The 16260-nt window shown below is 32.7% G+C and overlaps 1 protein-coding gene across 1 annotated transcript; it reads left to right on the forward strand.

Moving 5' to 3' along the window:
- The first annotated feature begins 8918 nt into the window (after positions 1–8918).
- Positions 8919–14237, forward strand: LOC123661993 (CLIP domain-containing serine protease 2-like). Its single transcript, XM_045596892.1, has 5 exons — positions 8919–9092; positions 9632–9737; positions 11265–11452; positions 11950–12051; positions 13140–14237. Exons 1-5 carry the CDS (start codon positions 8957–8959, stop codon positions 13448–13450), a joined length of 843 nt encoding a protein of 280 aa, XP_045452848.1. The 5' UTR covers positions 8919–8956; the 3' UTR covers positions 13451–14237.
- Positions 14238–16260: the final 2023 nt, after the last annotated feature.

The raw sequence follows: 16260 nt of genomic DNA on the forward strand, positions 1-16260 counted from the left end.
CAATTTTTTTTATCCAACCCAAAAAAAGTTGTTTAATTTTTATTTAAAATAGGCGAGGCAAGATAAGTATTAGCTTTCGATCAAAATAAGAATCGTCAAAATCGGTAAACCCAGTGAAAAATTGTGCAGTATACATACATACATATGCAGTACAACGTCGTTCAACGAAAAAATAGAAGTAAATAACAATAAAAAAATAAGTAAAAAACCCTCATTAGGGGTGAGACAATATTTTTCTACGGAAATGATGATTTAATTCAGGGATCAATGCTTTTTTATGTAACTACAATATTTACCATAGTTTTCTCTTTTTTAAGGTCTACAAACTATACCTAACTTTTCTATCGTAAAATGTGCTAAGCTATAATGAATTTTGGCATGAAGCTCCTAAAATTCTCCTTCCTGGTTCTGGTAATTTAAGAGATATATCATAATAATAAAAAAAAATGAAGTATCGTGGTGTGTTAAGCGCCACTACACGGGGAAAGAGCCCAGCAGTAAGATTTTAAAGGCTTAATTGTAAAAGTATCACCATCATCACATCAGCCTATCGTAGTCCACTGTTGGACATAGGCCTCCACAAGTTCGCGCCAAAAATTGCGTGAACTCATGTATTTTGCCCATAGTCACCACGCTGGGCAGGCGGATTGGTGACCGCAGGGCTAGCTTTGTCGCACCGAAGACGCTGCTGCCCGTCCTCGGCCTGTATATTTCAAAGTCAGTAGTTGGATGGTTATCCCGCCATCGGTCGGCTTTTCAAGTTCCAAGGTGGTAGTATAACTGTGTTATCCCTTAGTCGCCTCTTACAACACCAACGGAAAGAGAGGGGGTGGCTATATTCTTTAATGCCGTAAATACACAGTACACAACACACAGCAGCAGTGAAAGTATACACAGCAAAAAACGTTTATTGACTAATACAAAACAAACGTAAAATACAAAACATACGACGTAATTAGTAAGAACGTATTGTTTTTGTTTAAATAATATAATAACTCATATATAATATGTAAATTTGAACAACGTTATGATACTGTTTATAGAAATTCCGTGTACGAGGAAAAGAAACAAAAATATGATTGGCTCTTAAATTATAGGCAACGGTGCGGAAAGTATAAGGAAACACAGACCAGATGAGCTTAATAATGTAACGACGAAACACGCTCTGTTGGTTTGTCTGCAAACAGAAGCCAGTTTGTTAGTGTTTGTGTGTATTGATAACCTCTTGTGTCCATGATCGAGTAATAAGCAATCAGTCGCTCGCACAACCTCTCGTCTGACAGTTCAGATGTTTTATTTTTTGAATACGCGTCACAATATACGGTAAAAATGGATGTTAAGAAACTTGTGGTTATGTTACTTGTTGTCGTGTTGTCAAGTGCCGTCGCTAAAGGTAAATATGTTTTGTGTTTAAGAAGTAAATTTTTTATCTTAAAACATGTTATATGATGCATAGAATTGTCAACTTTTGTATGTATTTATGTAATATTTATGCCGTGTTATAGATGTTTGTGTGACGTAGCGAGTAGTTGATTCTTTATTAAATAAACGTCTTCAAGTATAATAACGTTGTGGTTACGATTCTGCCTGTCACATCCGACTGCTGGGCATAAGACTCTTTCTCCATGTAGGAAAAGGATAACATTGATGATCCTGAATTTGGCACATATCTCGCAAAAAAAAAAAAAACGTGGAGATATTTCAAATGAAATAAAAGTGAACATTATGGGTATTTTAATAATCTTTATAATTATTTTTGTAAACTTTATAATTCTATTATTTTTCGGTAGATATTTGTGTAAAAAAAAAAAAAAAATAAATTTTGAATAATTTAAAGACATTAGGAGATTAAAAAAACAGTTGAAATTATCAAATGGGCATTGGATGTTTAATTATTTTTAAGCTCTGGAGAACGAAAACATAATTATTTTTGACTATAAAAATTTATTTTGAATAAAAAAAAATGTTTAATGCTAAACCACATGTAGACGATCCATCCATAAAGTGATAGAGCTTTGTTTTCATTTCAGATATCTTCAAGTAAAAATTCTTTTGTGAGATAAGTGCCAAATTTAGACTCATTTTAGTTATTTTCTTAAATATATAAAAAGTATTTTTAAGTTTATGAGTTACAACTGTTTATTGACTTCTGTTTGCTATTTTTTAAGTTTTAATGTTTTAAAGTCATTTTTATTTTTGAAGAATTGAAGTCATCATCATCATCATTACAGCCTATACAGCCCACTGCTAGACATAGGCCTCCACAAGTTTACGCCAAAAATAACGTGAACTCATTCATGTGTTTTGCCCATAGTCATCACGCTGGGCAGACGGGTTGGTGAATTGACGTATTAAATCATAATAAATAATAGTAGCGAGTCGGACTACAACAGGGGTATCGTACCGCTAAAAAGCGGTAAAAACAGGTTTTAAGTGTGCTCTCCTCTTGTATTAGCCATACTAATATCCATTCTATGCAATTTCATGTTCAACTATTATCCTTTGAAGATACAGTAGCAATGTGACAGATTGACAGACGGACGGATGGACAGCAGAGCCTCGACAAGGTTCCATTAGCGCTCTTTAGTCACGGAACCCTAAAATAAATGATTTTGTATTTCACATTGTTAATCACCAATTAAACAAAGACCGTTAGTGCCACATTTTATTTTTTTAATTTCGTCCGCATGGAAATTAACAAAAAGTTATTGCTCGGTTCACAGAGTTGTAAGATGAATAATTTTCTAAAATAAAAGTAGCCTAAGTTACTCCTTATTACCAGCTATCTGCCAGTGAAAGTCCCGTCAAAATCAGTCCAGCTGTTTCAGAGATTAGCGGGAACAAACAGACAAACGGATAGACAGACAGACATACAAAAATTGTAAAAAAAATATTTTGCTATATGTGCATTTAGTAAAAAGCCGTTACATATTTTAATATTACAAACAGACACTCCAATTTTATTTATTTGTATAGATAACTAGTATTTTATGATTTTAAACTAACCATAAAAAGTATTATTCTGTATGCCTATATGTTGGTAAATTGTGGGATTATGTTCACTTTCACCATTCTTGGAAATAATACGTATGTAAACAAAAAAAAGTGCTTTAGTCCACACGATTGAAGTAAAACTTACGAAACGTAACTCTCTGTCTTTCTGTCTTCACTAAGTTATATATCCCTCTCTACTTTTGTTCGCCTCGCCCGATCACACTTTTCGTAACGTTCTCGTCACGCATTCACCAGCTAAAAAAGCTAGAAAAATCTAGAAAAGGAAAATAAATTAATTTGTAATTAAATATAACATGTCGCAAACATTTTTTTAAAGTTAAAAAAAATATATATAGTACACTTATCCCTTGGTTTCACTCGCGATGACTTTTGGTTAGAGGTCAGGTTTGTTGACATTTACGCTGACGGCTGGCTGATTACGAATCATCACAGTCACCTTTCTTAATAAACAGGTTGTATGAGAAACTTTTTAATCAACTCGGACATTATCGTTTCCAAATAAACACTTAAGCATTTCATCTTTATTTTCATTAGTATACCGAGATAGTTTAAAATTATGCAGCGAAAATATTTACTAAATGTTATTATACTAACTAGAACCTTTTGTTATTGTAACTTTTCATGTGCAATGTTTTATCTAGTTATTTTTATCTTACAAAATATAAATAAAGTATAGTTAACATTTGAAATATTGCTCTTGCCAATACCAAAAGTCAATCATTCACATTTCACAAATACATTTTTATTTAACTTTTATACCTAATAATTTTACGATGCTTACACCTGTAGGTATATACAATCAAAATAATTTCATCTCTAATGTTTCTAACAAATACCTAACTAAATTTTTCTTACTGATATATTTTCAAATATGAATTGTTATTTATTACATTATTAATTTTATCTTGCAGATGATTAATAAATATTTATAAGTTAACCCTTCGCTTACAGTTTTGATAAGAATTAATGGAGTAATTATAACACAAACAAAATATAGTATTGTTAGTTATTTCTCACATGATAGGTATGCAATATAAATATTGTAACTACGATGTTACTAATCTAAACAGAAAAAAACACTGGGTGTAAAAAATCGAATTCCAAACAAACGAGCTTTTTCGCGTACTGTGTGGCTACGGTACTAAAGAATATAGCCACCCCCTCTCTTCCCGTGGGTGTCGTAAGAGGCGACTAAGGGATAAGACAGTTCCGCTACCACCTTGGAACTTAAAAAGCTGACCGGTGGCGGGATAACCATCCAACTGCTGGCTTTGAAATACACAGACCGAAGACGGGCAGCAGCGTCTTCGGTGCGACAAAGCCAGTACTGCGGTCACCAACCCGCCTGCCCAGCGTGGTGACTATGGGCAAAACACATGAGTTCACGTTATTTTTGGCGTAAACTTGTGGAGGCCTGTGTCCAGCAGTGGACTGTTTAGGCTGTAATGATGAGCTTTTTCGCAAATGAAAGTTATTTATATTTATTTCATTTATCTTTTTGTGAAATTACGAGGATAGTAATTGAATATCAATAAATATCAAAATAACTAGTTTATACTTAATATTATAAAGCTGAAGAGTTTGTTTGTTTGTTTGAACGCGCTAACCACAGGAACTACTGATTCGAATTGAAAAATGATTTTTGTGTTGAATAGTCTATTAACTGAGGAAGGCTATATAGGCTACATGGTATCAAGCTACAATCAATAGGAAAGCTGAGCGTTCATAAGAATTGGTTCGAAAACGGGAAAAATATTCTTTTTTGAGAGGTTGTGTTGCGTACGCTGTGTAAACAGTTAAACATACGCAGAAACTATGTATGACTGATTTGCTTATTGACTAATAATTATGTTTAAAATAATAATATTAAATTTTTCTGTTTATTATTGTAATTGGAGTGAGTCGAATAGTCATTATTGTTATTGCGGTTTTTACCGAAACTGATTTTAAACGGTCTCCGAATGTGTGGAAAGAAAACCTGCGGATTTTGAAAATAAAAATGTATACTCGACCGATACCTAATTTTTATCAATTTATATTTTAGTCAAAAGATGTAGTAAACACAAACAAAGTAACATAAGCGTTAAAATAGTTTGTTTTTTGCGTAGCGTTAAAATAGTTGTATTTAATAAAAGATTTAGTAATCTAAGATAAAATTTAGGTAAAACGTGAAGGCAGACATCAAAAAGTATCGAAAATTTAAATATACGTTACATAATGTCGTTATATATTATACAATATGAATCATTAATCGTTGTTTTACAAATCAATACTGGCCACTCAATTTGTCATCAAAATCGTTTCTGATTATTTTTGATGTAAAATTAGATGTAGCAGTGGACTGCGACTCGAACCCAGCATAGCACTAAGAAGTGCGAAACCTCAATAAAGAGAAAAAGCTACAGAAAAATCTGAAACTGATGATAAGAATATAAGTCGAAATTTTTTAAAAATTACAAACTAATGAAATTTCTATCCGGAATTCTTTTATAAGCTAATTTACAACAATAAGAAGAAATAACTTTGTTTATAATTTATTTTAGAAAAAATAAAAGTGGGGAACCTAACAAATTGTGGGTGGTGAAATAATAATTTAAACGCTTCCAAAACAAAGTATTTAAAATTTAGTGCATTTGTTTTCGACATACCATGTCGATATGATAACTAACAAATATAAAGGTACATGTGACTGAAGTTGTGGTATTGCAGGTATTTTCTCAGCTTTGAATGTGGTAATTCGAAGATTCAATCTAAACATATAGGTATACATACATTGCTTCAATTAAAAAAATCAAAATTACTGAAAAATAATACAAAATTTTGTGTACATGTTGTGAAATACATTTAGTTGTGCATGTGGGTAATGCATAAATCAATAAATAACGAATCATAGTGGAATAATCATCGCATATAATATGCTTCTAAATTGGAATGTAGTAGCTGTAAACATTTTAGTAATGGCTATATTATTACAAACATTTCCTATACATTTAAATTATCTTAATAAAACGTTTATTATAAACACAAAGTAATTTTGTGCATAGTGATGTATATCTGCATGATGTAAGTTTGCGCGAAAATTCATCTAATTTTTGCCATTCATATTATATGTAGGTACCTGAGAAATATTTATCTATTCGGACAATCTTTTACAATTATAATACTTGTACTTCGCTAACTGATTTGATTAGTCAGTATGCCCCAGTTTGCAGTGACCCTGATTTCTGCTTTAAGGGTTGTGGGTTTGATGATGCTACGAGTGTGTATAATATAGGGATTTATTTACATATGTAAACTTATGTTGCTGTATCAATCGACTATTATAATAATCATTAATTTTCTTTTTTTTAGGAACGAACGAGTGACGACCGTGTTGTATATATTAAAAATATTAAAAATATATACAATTAAATATAATTATATTTTTGTTATTTCTAGATATATGCACCACAAATGCTACTTGCATAGCATTAGAAAAATGCGAGGGACTCTACAACAGGTTTATACGATCGAGAGATGAAACGTTTTTGAATCTTTTAAGAAGACTACATTGTGGATTTGAAGGTCCCAGAGTACCAAAGGTATAATAATAGTTTTAGATTATATCTCTTTTAAATTCTTAAATGCTCAGCCGGAACCCTACATAAAATATGCCATCTACGGTTCCTAAAACTATAAGGTATTTGACTACAAAAATAAGACATTGCCATACAAATACAGAGAAGAATCACTTTTTAATTTCTTTACAACAATTTAAAGCTGATTTTTTTGATGAAATAGTAGTAAGTTTATTAAAGTGAAACACAATGAAAACTGAATAAACTAAATTAATGTCATCATAACGGCTGATTAGCGTGTATAACACACAAGAACATATAAATATATTGTATAAATTGTACATATAGCCAACTCTATAATTCCCAGTGTGATAAATATGTACCTATGTAGGTATCTATCTATATATATAAAAATCTCGTGTCACGATGTTTATCCGGGCTAACCTCCGAAACTACTCCACCGAGTTTAATAAAATTTTGCATTATATGTAACTTTGTCAAACTTAAAATATAGTCTATATTTTTTTTCTACATTTTATCTTATATATAAAATTCTCGTGTCGCGGTGTTTGTAGTTAAAGTCCTCCAAAACGGCTGGACCGATTCTCATGAAATTTTGTGTGCATATTGGGTAGGTCTGAGAATCGAACAACATCTATTTTCATCCCCCTAAATGTTAAGGGTAGTCCACCCTTAATTTTTTTTTTAATTTTTAGATAAATTATTTATTTTTTATTTTATCATGATTTGGCGTTGAAAAATACATACAACCCTAAATTTTCACCCTTATACCACCAACCCCTATTTTTAAATAGCGATTAGCGGCAAGACAACGTTTGCCGAGTCAGCTAGTTATACTATATACATATTCGTCCCGCCTTATTTAAAAAAATAAATAAATAAGGCGCTACGAAGTTTGCCAGGTTAGACAGTACTTACAATATACTTAAATAAGATATATCATATGATAATCATTTTTTTTTATGTCACTAGGTCGGCAAACAAGCGTACGGCTCACCTGATGGTAAGCGATTACCGTAGCTTATAGACACCTGCAACACCAGAAGCATCGCAAGTGCGTTGCCGACCCAATCCCCAATTCCCCCAGGAGCTCTGGTCACCTTACTCACCAACAGGAACACAATACTGCTTGAAAACAGTATTATTTTGCTGTGATCTTCTGTAAGGTCGAGGTAATCATAACGTTTAAAAATCAAAGCTTACCGAAGATATTTATTTATTTATTTATTTATTTTATAGGCAATCCGACAGCGTTATGTTACAATAGTATGTTACAATATAATTTACAAATATGGCCAAAATAGGATCACACTGATATATAAAAATATTATTCTTTATAAATTACATAACTAGACACTATATTTAAAAAATAACAGAAAGTAATGAAAAGTAAACGGCTATGTTCCGTATCCTCCACTGCAGTTAGAGGTGAGTGTAAGACATGAAAAGGTGAATGCGTGTTAGTGTAGGTGTGTGCATGTAAGACGAAGGTGTGTTAGTGTGGGTTTGTGTATAAATCTGTAGGTGCTGGTTTTGAATATTTTTGATAATACTACGAAAAATGCATCATTTTGATTTCTTTTTTAAGTGCCGTCTTCGTTCTTAGGTAAAACAGGTCTAAGTTTGGATACTGCGTGTTATACGTATTGACAATACGGCAGAGGACCGAGTTACGTGCGTAATTAGTTCTTACTCGAGGTGTATGGAACAATGGTTTAATATGTCTAGAGCGTCTTGATGGTATTCGGAATTCAATCTGGGATAAAAGCTCACTGCAATCTATTTTCCCACTCACGATATCATGCAATAGAATAATGTCGTACTGCTTACGACGTTGGGATAGGGATTCTATTTGGTAGTGTTTACATGAATCAACATAGGTGGGACAGATTCTGTAACTTTTGAAATTTAAAAGTTTTATAAATTTTTTCTGGAGTGATTCAATCCTGTCGATGTGTACATTGTATACAGGGGCCCATATACTACAAGCGTATTCCAGTATAGTTCGAACGAAGCAGAAGTATAAAATTTTGATACAACCTATATTTTTAAATGTGTTGCAAACTCGTGATATGAAACCTAGTTGACTATATGCTTTAGAAATTATTGTATCGATATGATTTACAAAAGTCATTTTGGAATCTAGTATCACCCCTAGGTCTCGAACAGAATCGACTCTTACGATGGGGACATTGTTTATAGCATAAGTATATAATATAGGATTCTTTTTACGAGTGAAAGTAATTTGATGACATTTAGCTGTGTTTACAGTGTTTTTTATATCTTCAAAAGTTAAATCTTGATATACCCCTTTTTAGATTTGCTGTCCTTCTGATTTACAAAACGTTAATATATACACCCGTATGGCAGATTTCAAACCCTTGGACTTATTACCAGATTTGAAAGTTTGTGGTATTCAAAACAACGATCGAATCGTTGGAGGAACTCAGACAGAACTAGACGAACATCCTTGGATGGCGTTGCTTCGTTATGATAAACGTAAGTAATATTTTATATTTTTATCCAATAATCGAAAATAGACTGTAATTATATTTTAAATTAGCTTTTCGTCCGCGGTATCAAACGCGTGAATTATACTATTTTGGCTGTTCCTTTTTCTCTCGCTCAATTACATCCTATGTGACTCAGTGATTACATACCTATTTTCCCGGTTAGAGAATTTTTGAAATCGGCCCAATAGTTACATTTATTAAGAAAAAAGTAGTTTAAGTTTATTCATTACAAACGAATAAAAAAAATCGAGTCATTCATCGGAATAATATTAAGGTAGGAAGTATAAAATGCAGGGTTACGTATACTGTACTATTTTATTACAATAGTTTAAATACCTTAACACGTATTTTTAATAATATTATTATGTTATTTGTATATATATAAGTAAATATTTAGAGGTGAAACTTAAATAACCCGACATTAGTGATATCCATTATATGTATATAAGTTTTACCTGTTTGTTTTATGATGTTTACGCATCGGTATTGCTTAATATCTAAAAATACCTATATATTATGTTACAGCTAAAGGAAGTGGGTTTTACTGTGGCGGAGTATTGATTTCTTCGAGATATGTTTTGACTGCTGCGCACTGCGTTAAAGGAGCTGATCTTCCAAAGACCTGGAAACTGTAAGTGCACGGTAAAAAAAATGTTACAACTACATCAATTTACTTGGACGCAAACAGCATTTTGTTAAGGGGATGGGCAGGCGAAAATAATAAATGATTTTAAAATGTTTATTAATAGAAGATTTGATCGCTCAATCTCTAATCTACAAGTGTTAAGTACTTAATAAATTAATTAAGAAGCCATTTAAATGCAATGCCACTTTGCTTATTTCTTATTGTAATTTAACTCCTCGAGTTGTTTACCTTATTGTCATTAAGACCTCTGAAATTTGGTTTTACTAAATGACTTCTACTCGTATCTACCTACTGACACCAGCTACCTTTAATACCTTTGTGTACATTATTACTATTTCTAAAAATTTGGTGATTATTAACTCAATGCTGTTTTTTTTAAACAGTTAAGACGTCAAATAAGCGCACTGCTCACCTAATGGTAAAGCGGTTACCGTAAATTATAGACGCCTGCAACACCAGAAGCATCGCAATCGCGTCGCTGACTATAACCCCATTTCCCCCCCTCGCGGGAGCTCTGGTCACGTTATTGACCACAGAAACACAACACTGCTTCAAAGCAGTGTTACTTTGCTGTGATCTTCTGTATGGTCGCTGTGCTTCCCCAGTCGGGCTGCTCCAGATTTAGAGCTGGATATTTTCTGCAGTACACATGTTGTTATAATGTATTCAGTGCTAATAAAAATTGCAAAATTTATCAAAAAAACATATCGTGTTACGTTCACGATTTTACGTGTTTGCTCACAAATAAAAAGAAACCGACATCAATTACATCGACAAGTAATAGAACCTAAGTAGACAAAAAAATAGTCAAGTAAATACGCGTTATCAAAGATTACTCAAAAAGTAGTCATTAAATCACGATCAAATTTAAATGGGACTAAAAGACAAGCATCGGCTTTTGATTGAAACAAACAAATCATCAAAATCTGTACATCCAGTGAAAATTTATGCTGTATTAGTAGATATATTAGGTACAGTTTATATAACTCGAAAACTTCTTAGATTACAATCTAATTTAAATGGGACCACATGACACGCATCACCATTTGATTAAAAAAAATCATCGAAAAAAATCGGTCCACCCAGTCAAGTACTGAGGTAACACAAATAAAAAAGTACAAGAAAGTTGAGAATCTCGTCCTTTTTGGATGCCGGTTAACTAAACTTCTCTCTTAACTTAACTTTTCTCGGATAATTCTAAAATAAAAAAAGTTATATATTAAAAAAAATACGTGGTACAAAGCTAATGACAACGTGTGGACAAATTTCTTCATTTATAAAATGAAATATTTTATGCATATAATTTTTTTGCTTTTGCTTCACTTTGTAGTTGCAACGTTAAGGCTAGCGAATTTATCACGAACTTATAAAAAGTTAATAAACTTTTATAGTTGGATATATAAGATTCTGCCATCTAGCTATACCTATTGATAAGATAAAAATTGAAAAAAAACGGCGTTAACAATAACAATTAAGACATCTCAAATATGTTTTATTAAAAAAATATTTTAGATCTCAAGTTAGACTTGGAGAGTGGAATGTGACAAGTAAAAAAGATTGCGTCCATGACGACTGCAGCCCAAAACCCCTCGATGTGCCCATAGAAGAGATAATTGCACATGAAAGTTACGATCCCACTGATGGTCACCAGCAAAATGATATTGCGCTGTTAAGATTGGCTCAGGCTATAACATTCAACGGTACGCAAGCTTCTTTTAAGTTTTATTAACATGCTTAAATTCTTATCCTAATTCTATTATTTCTAAATTATTTATGCATAATTTTACGCAATAAAATCCATGTAAAGTAATATAAGTATACAGATCTATTATGACTTAAAAATGTTAATCAGTCTTTGGTTTGGTAATAGCTAGCTATCCTTAGTATAAGGTTAAAATTCGTTGACTATTTTTTACAAGAAATTAATCTGTAACAAACTGTAAATTCTATCGCAGGTTAAATAAATACGAAGGATTAGTTCTTACTAGATCACGTTTGTCTCCTATAATTTAGCGCATTTACAATATAATTTGTAAATAAACGTTACATTAGTCTCCTGTAAAGGGACATAATGTTTTCCTTCTCTAACTGACCGTACTGAGACAAATTTTGTACAGGTATTGCTGTATAGGCCCTGATCTCATTCTGCCGAGTACCTTAGCGAAAATAAATTATTACAAATTAGTATTTATTTCAGATTTCGTTAAACCAATATGTCTCCCTTATACTGAAGAATTACGTAAAAATTCATTTGATGGCTATACAATGGAGGTAGCAGGATGGGGAAAAACAGAAACAAGTAAGTTTTCACTTACAATCATTATTTACATTTAGTACAAATAATTGTGTAGTGTGTGTGTTTGTCTAGCTGTATTCTAGAAACGGGCTAATTTTAGTGTAGATAATTTTGTGCATTTCGCGATAGCTCTCTTTTACTTTATTTTGATACCAAGCATTTTTAAATGCTATCAACACTTATTCGCATTCATTTTCTTATTAGGCAGCGTTATATCATCACATTAAAAAAAAGTAAGCTTTAATTTGACAAAAACATGAATTACGTCATGAAAGTAAAAATACAACAAATACCTTTAGTAGTTTACACCTGCCTTTCAAAATGTTTTTGGTAAATTAATTAAAACCATTTTAATTAATAGTATATTCAGCTACTTTTCCACTGGCACCATGTTATCAATGTATTTTGTCTATTCATAAAGGTATATATAATTTAGAGTTGGATTATCTACGACTTTACGTGATGAACGCAATGATTTTGCAGCGAGATCTTAGACTATAACATTAATTGAAATTTTATTTTGTTTTGTGCTGTGTGGCTACGGCACTAAAGAATTTAGCCACCCCCTCTCTTCCCGTGGGTGTCGTAAGAGGCGACTAAGGGATAACAAGGTTCCACAAACATCTTGGAACTTAAGAAGCCGACCGATGGCGGGATAACCATCCAACTGCTGGCTTTGAAATACACAGGCCGAAGACGGGCAGCAGCGTCTTTGGTGCGACAAAGCCAGTACTGCGGTCACCAACCCGCCTGCCCAGCGTGGTGACTATGGGCAAAACACATGAGTTCACGTTATTTTTGACGTCAACTTGTGGAGGCCTATGTCCAGCAGTGGACTGTATAGGCTGTAATGATGATAATGATTATTTTGTTATTCTACATACACATGCCACTGCACTGTCTGTTGTGCTGGTGATTACAGTTTTGATTCCGCTCATGACAAACATGTGTGTGTGAACAACAATCGTTCTCGTATTGTTTGTATTGCTGGACCTCTAGTAACGGAGTTAATTTTCTTGGGAGTCCTTGAGTATGGGTCATTAATTTATTTAAATAAATTTAAATGTATATAATTTATGTCTCGGTTGCAGGGTCAAGTTCGGACGTGAAGTTGAAAGTTCGTGTACCAGTAATAAAAAACCAACCATGCAATGATATTTACAAAAGAGCAGGACGGGCGATCACAGAGAAACAACTTTGCGCTGGCGGCTTGCAAGGCGAAGACTCTTGTAGGGGAGACTCAGGCGGACCACTCATGGGCCAGGTGTCTACAATGGAAAATTGGATGGCCATAGGTGTCGTGTCCTATGGACCCTCACCATGCGGAACGCCCGGTTGGCCCGGCGTCTACTCCCGCGTTACTGCCTTTATTGACTGGATTTTTGCCAATATAGCACCGTAATAATATATAGAAAACATTCGGAATATAAATCTGTCAGATTGCCGATAGACTAAACCATTGAATAAATAACTAATTTTAGGAAAAAGCCTATTAATAAGTTTGTATGTTTTAAGTTTTGTATTGTTAGGGGATATCCATTAATTACGTGAGTTCAGATTGGGGGGCGAGGGGTCCAATGAAATCTCACCAAATCTCATTTAGACCGAGGAGTGGATAACCGAAAATCTCACGTCAACTTCAAAAAATATAAAAATTACAGATGTTAAAACAATTATTTTGAGTGTTCATTTTGCCCGCTAAAATAAATCTAATGATTATTAAAATCATTTAGATTTGCTTTCAATTTTATTTTATTTAAATAAAATAACTATAGTATACTTGGATAGTTTATTATTTCCCGTCAACCTCTATTATATTCAGTGTCAATCTCAAGTAAGGGGGGGGTCCAAGATATCTCACTAAATCTCACCTAAGGGAGGGAGGAGTCTAAACTTGTCGAAAAATAGCAGCTCGCGTAATTAATGGATGCCTCCTTGCTACGTGAGACAATATCAGAAATAATCGATGCTAATTAATAAGAATGCTAATTAATAAGAATGTGTGTATATATGTTTATTTTAAACGCCATATTGTGGTGTTTTGAAAATTTTGAATGGCAATTTTGTCTTTTGTGAAAATATTCAGAAATTTTCGAAAAAAACATCTTAAAATACTCACAACGAAGTGCCATGACATGTATTAATATATTTAATACAAAGATCTGAATTTAAATAAACTTTTTATTTAAGTTTCTTTATTTTTACAATATCCTCCTTAATTGGATTGAAGACCAAGAATTCTTGTGTCACAGTACAGTATTTTAACAATTAATCATTATAAAATATTGATTGAATTTTAACTTAGCCAACGGGCGAAGTTTGCAGTTACTTTATACTTTCTATTTATTATTTTTATTATTATTTTCTGGATTTTACAGAACTAACAGATAATATAGCGTCAATTCTGGATATTATTGTATGATATACAAATATGGTATAAAACAGCAATACTATGATAGATTCTACGCATATAACAACAACGTGCATTTTTGCTGCGTAGTCGATGAAAAAAAGTCATTGACTGAAGATTAGTCCACAAGGACCTTCTTAAACCTATCCAGTCTGGCTTTCACATCGTTTCAGCCTATCGCATTCCACTGTTGGACATAGGCCTCCACAAGTTCACGCCAAAAATGGCGTGAAGTCATATGTATTGCCCATAGTCCCCACGTTGGGTAGGCGGGTTGGTGACCGCAGGGCTGGCTTTGCCGCACCCAAAGGCTTCCTAATCTTCTCCAATCCGGCTTTAGTAATTATCATATTATAGTTTTAGCTTATATGTGGTTTGCTCGTATGTAGAAAAAAAACTGGGTTTAATTCACATCGACAAATAATATAACGCAGGTAGCCGAAAAAATTGACAAATAAAAACGAATAATATACTTACATTATATTAGGGATTACTCAAGAAGGGACCATACGACAAGAACCAGCTTTTAATTAAAAAAAGAATTGTCAAAATCGATACTCCCAGTAAATAGATGTCTTAACACACAAAAAGGAATATACTCGAGTTTTGAACCTCATCCTTTTTTGTAGTGGGTTGATAAACATCTACAATTTAGACTTGTTTTAGATTTTGGTAACAAAAGCAACTAAATTGATTGTTACGTTCTTCATGGAACTTGCAGATTCTTTCTAGGTATTCTGATCTGCAAGTAATATTAAGATTTAATCTTACTTGAGCTATGACATGGTAGTTGGTAAGTTAGAAAAAAAAATATTATAATGACAAAGGCGATAATACGATATTAAGTCTTTAACATGCTTAAATCGAATGCGTATAAGTCAAAGTTCAAGCATTGCATACATAATATTTATTTTTATATCGTGTTTCACATATAACTTAAGATTGATAACAAGAATACGTTTTATTATAATTAAAAAATTAATCTAACCCGGCTGAAAATCCAAAATACAAAAAAATTATTTGTATAGGAAGTCATTGTAAAAGTATTGTGTTTGAAACAGGGATTCCAAAAATTTTATTCAATTTTCATACGATTTTTATCTGGGCTATCCAGATAGATCTATCTGGATCCAGATAGTCCAGGAAGAATTACATGGAATTGGATGAAGGAACTTCATGGAACTGGAATTGGAGGAATTTTATGGAATTTTCATTGGAAGGATAGGAAATTCACCGACTCAAAGGATTGCGTTTATACAAAAGGAATGAGAATCGTCAATCTATGTGAATGTCAATAATATATATAATATATACGGATAATGTGATTTCTGGAATAATTATTTTGTTATTGAAGAACTTCAAGTAAATTATGTACAGGGAAATACCAAAACGATAAATAAATTCTTAGTAATGACAAATTTATTTATAAGCATTCGTTTTAGTACCTAATCTTTGTGTGACATTATTGTGTGGTCAGTGTAGTCAGCCTGTAGTCGTCAACCGCTGACGATTCAGCGTCAAAATTTGCGACCTGTCGAATGCAAGATCGTGATAGAACAACTGGAGCAATATTTAGAAATATTTTTCTCTGTGCCTTGATAACCTTTAGTTTCCTGGTTTAACAATAAGTAATCAGTCACTGGGGTTCTCTAATATGACAGTTTTGTTGGTTACTTACGATATTGTTTAGTATATACCTATATTGTATTAAATAATGTTCGTTAAGTACAAAATGAACGTGTTCTGCAAAACTATCTTTGTTATAAATTTTTTCGCCTTATTGTCGGATGCCTTCACTGATG

This window comes from Melitaea cinxia, chromosome 18, assembly GCF_905220565.1.
Source record: "Melitaea cinxia chromosome 18, ilMelCinx1.1, whole genome shotgun sequence".
NCBI classification, from domain to species: domain Eukaryota; kingdom Metazoa; phylum Arthropoda; class Insecta; order Lepidoptera; family Nymphalidae; genus Melitaea; species Melitaea cinxia.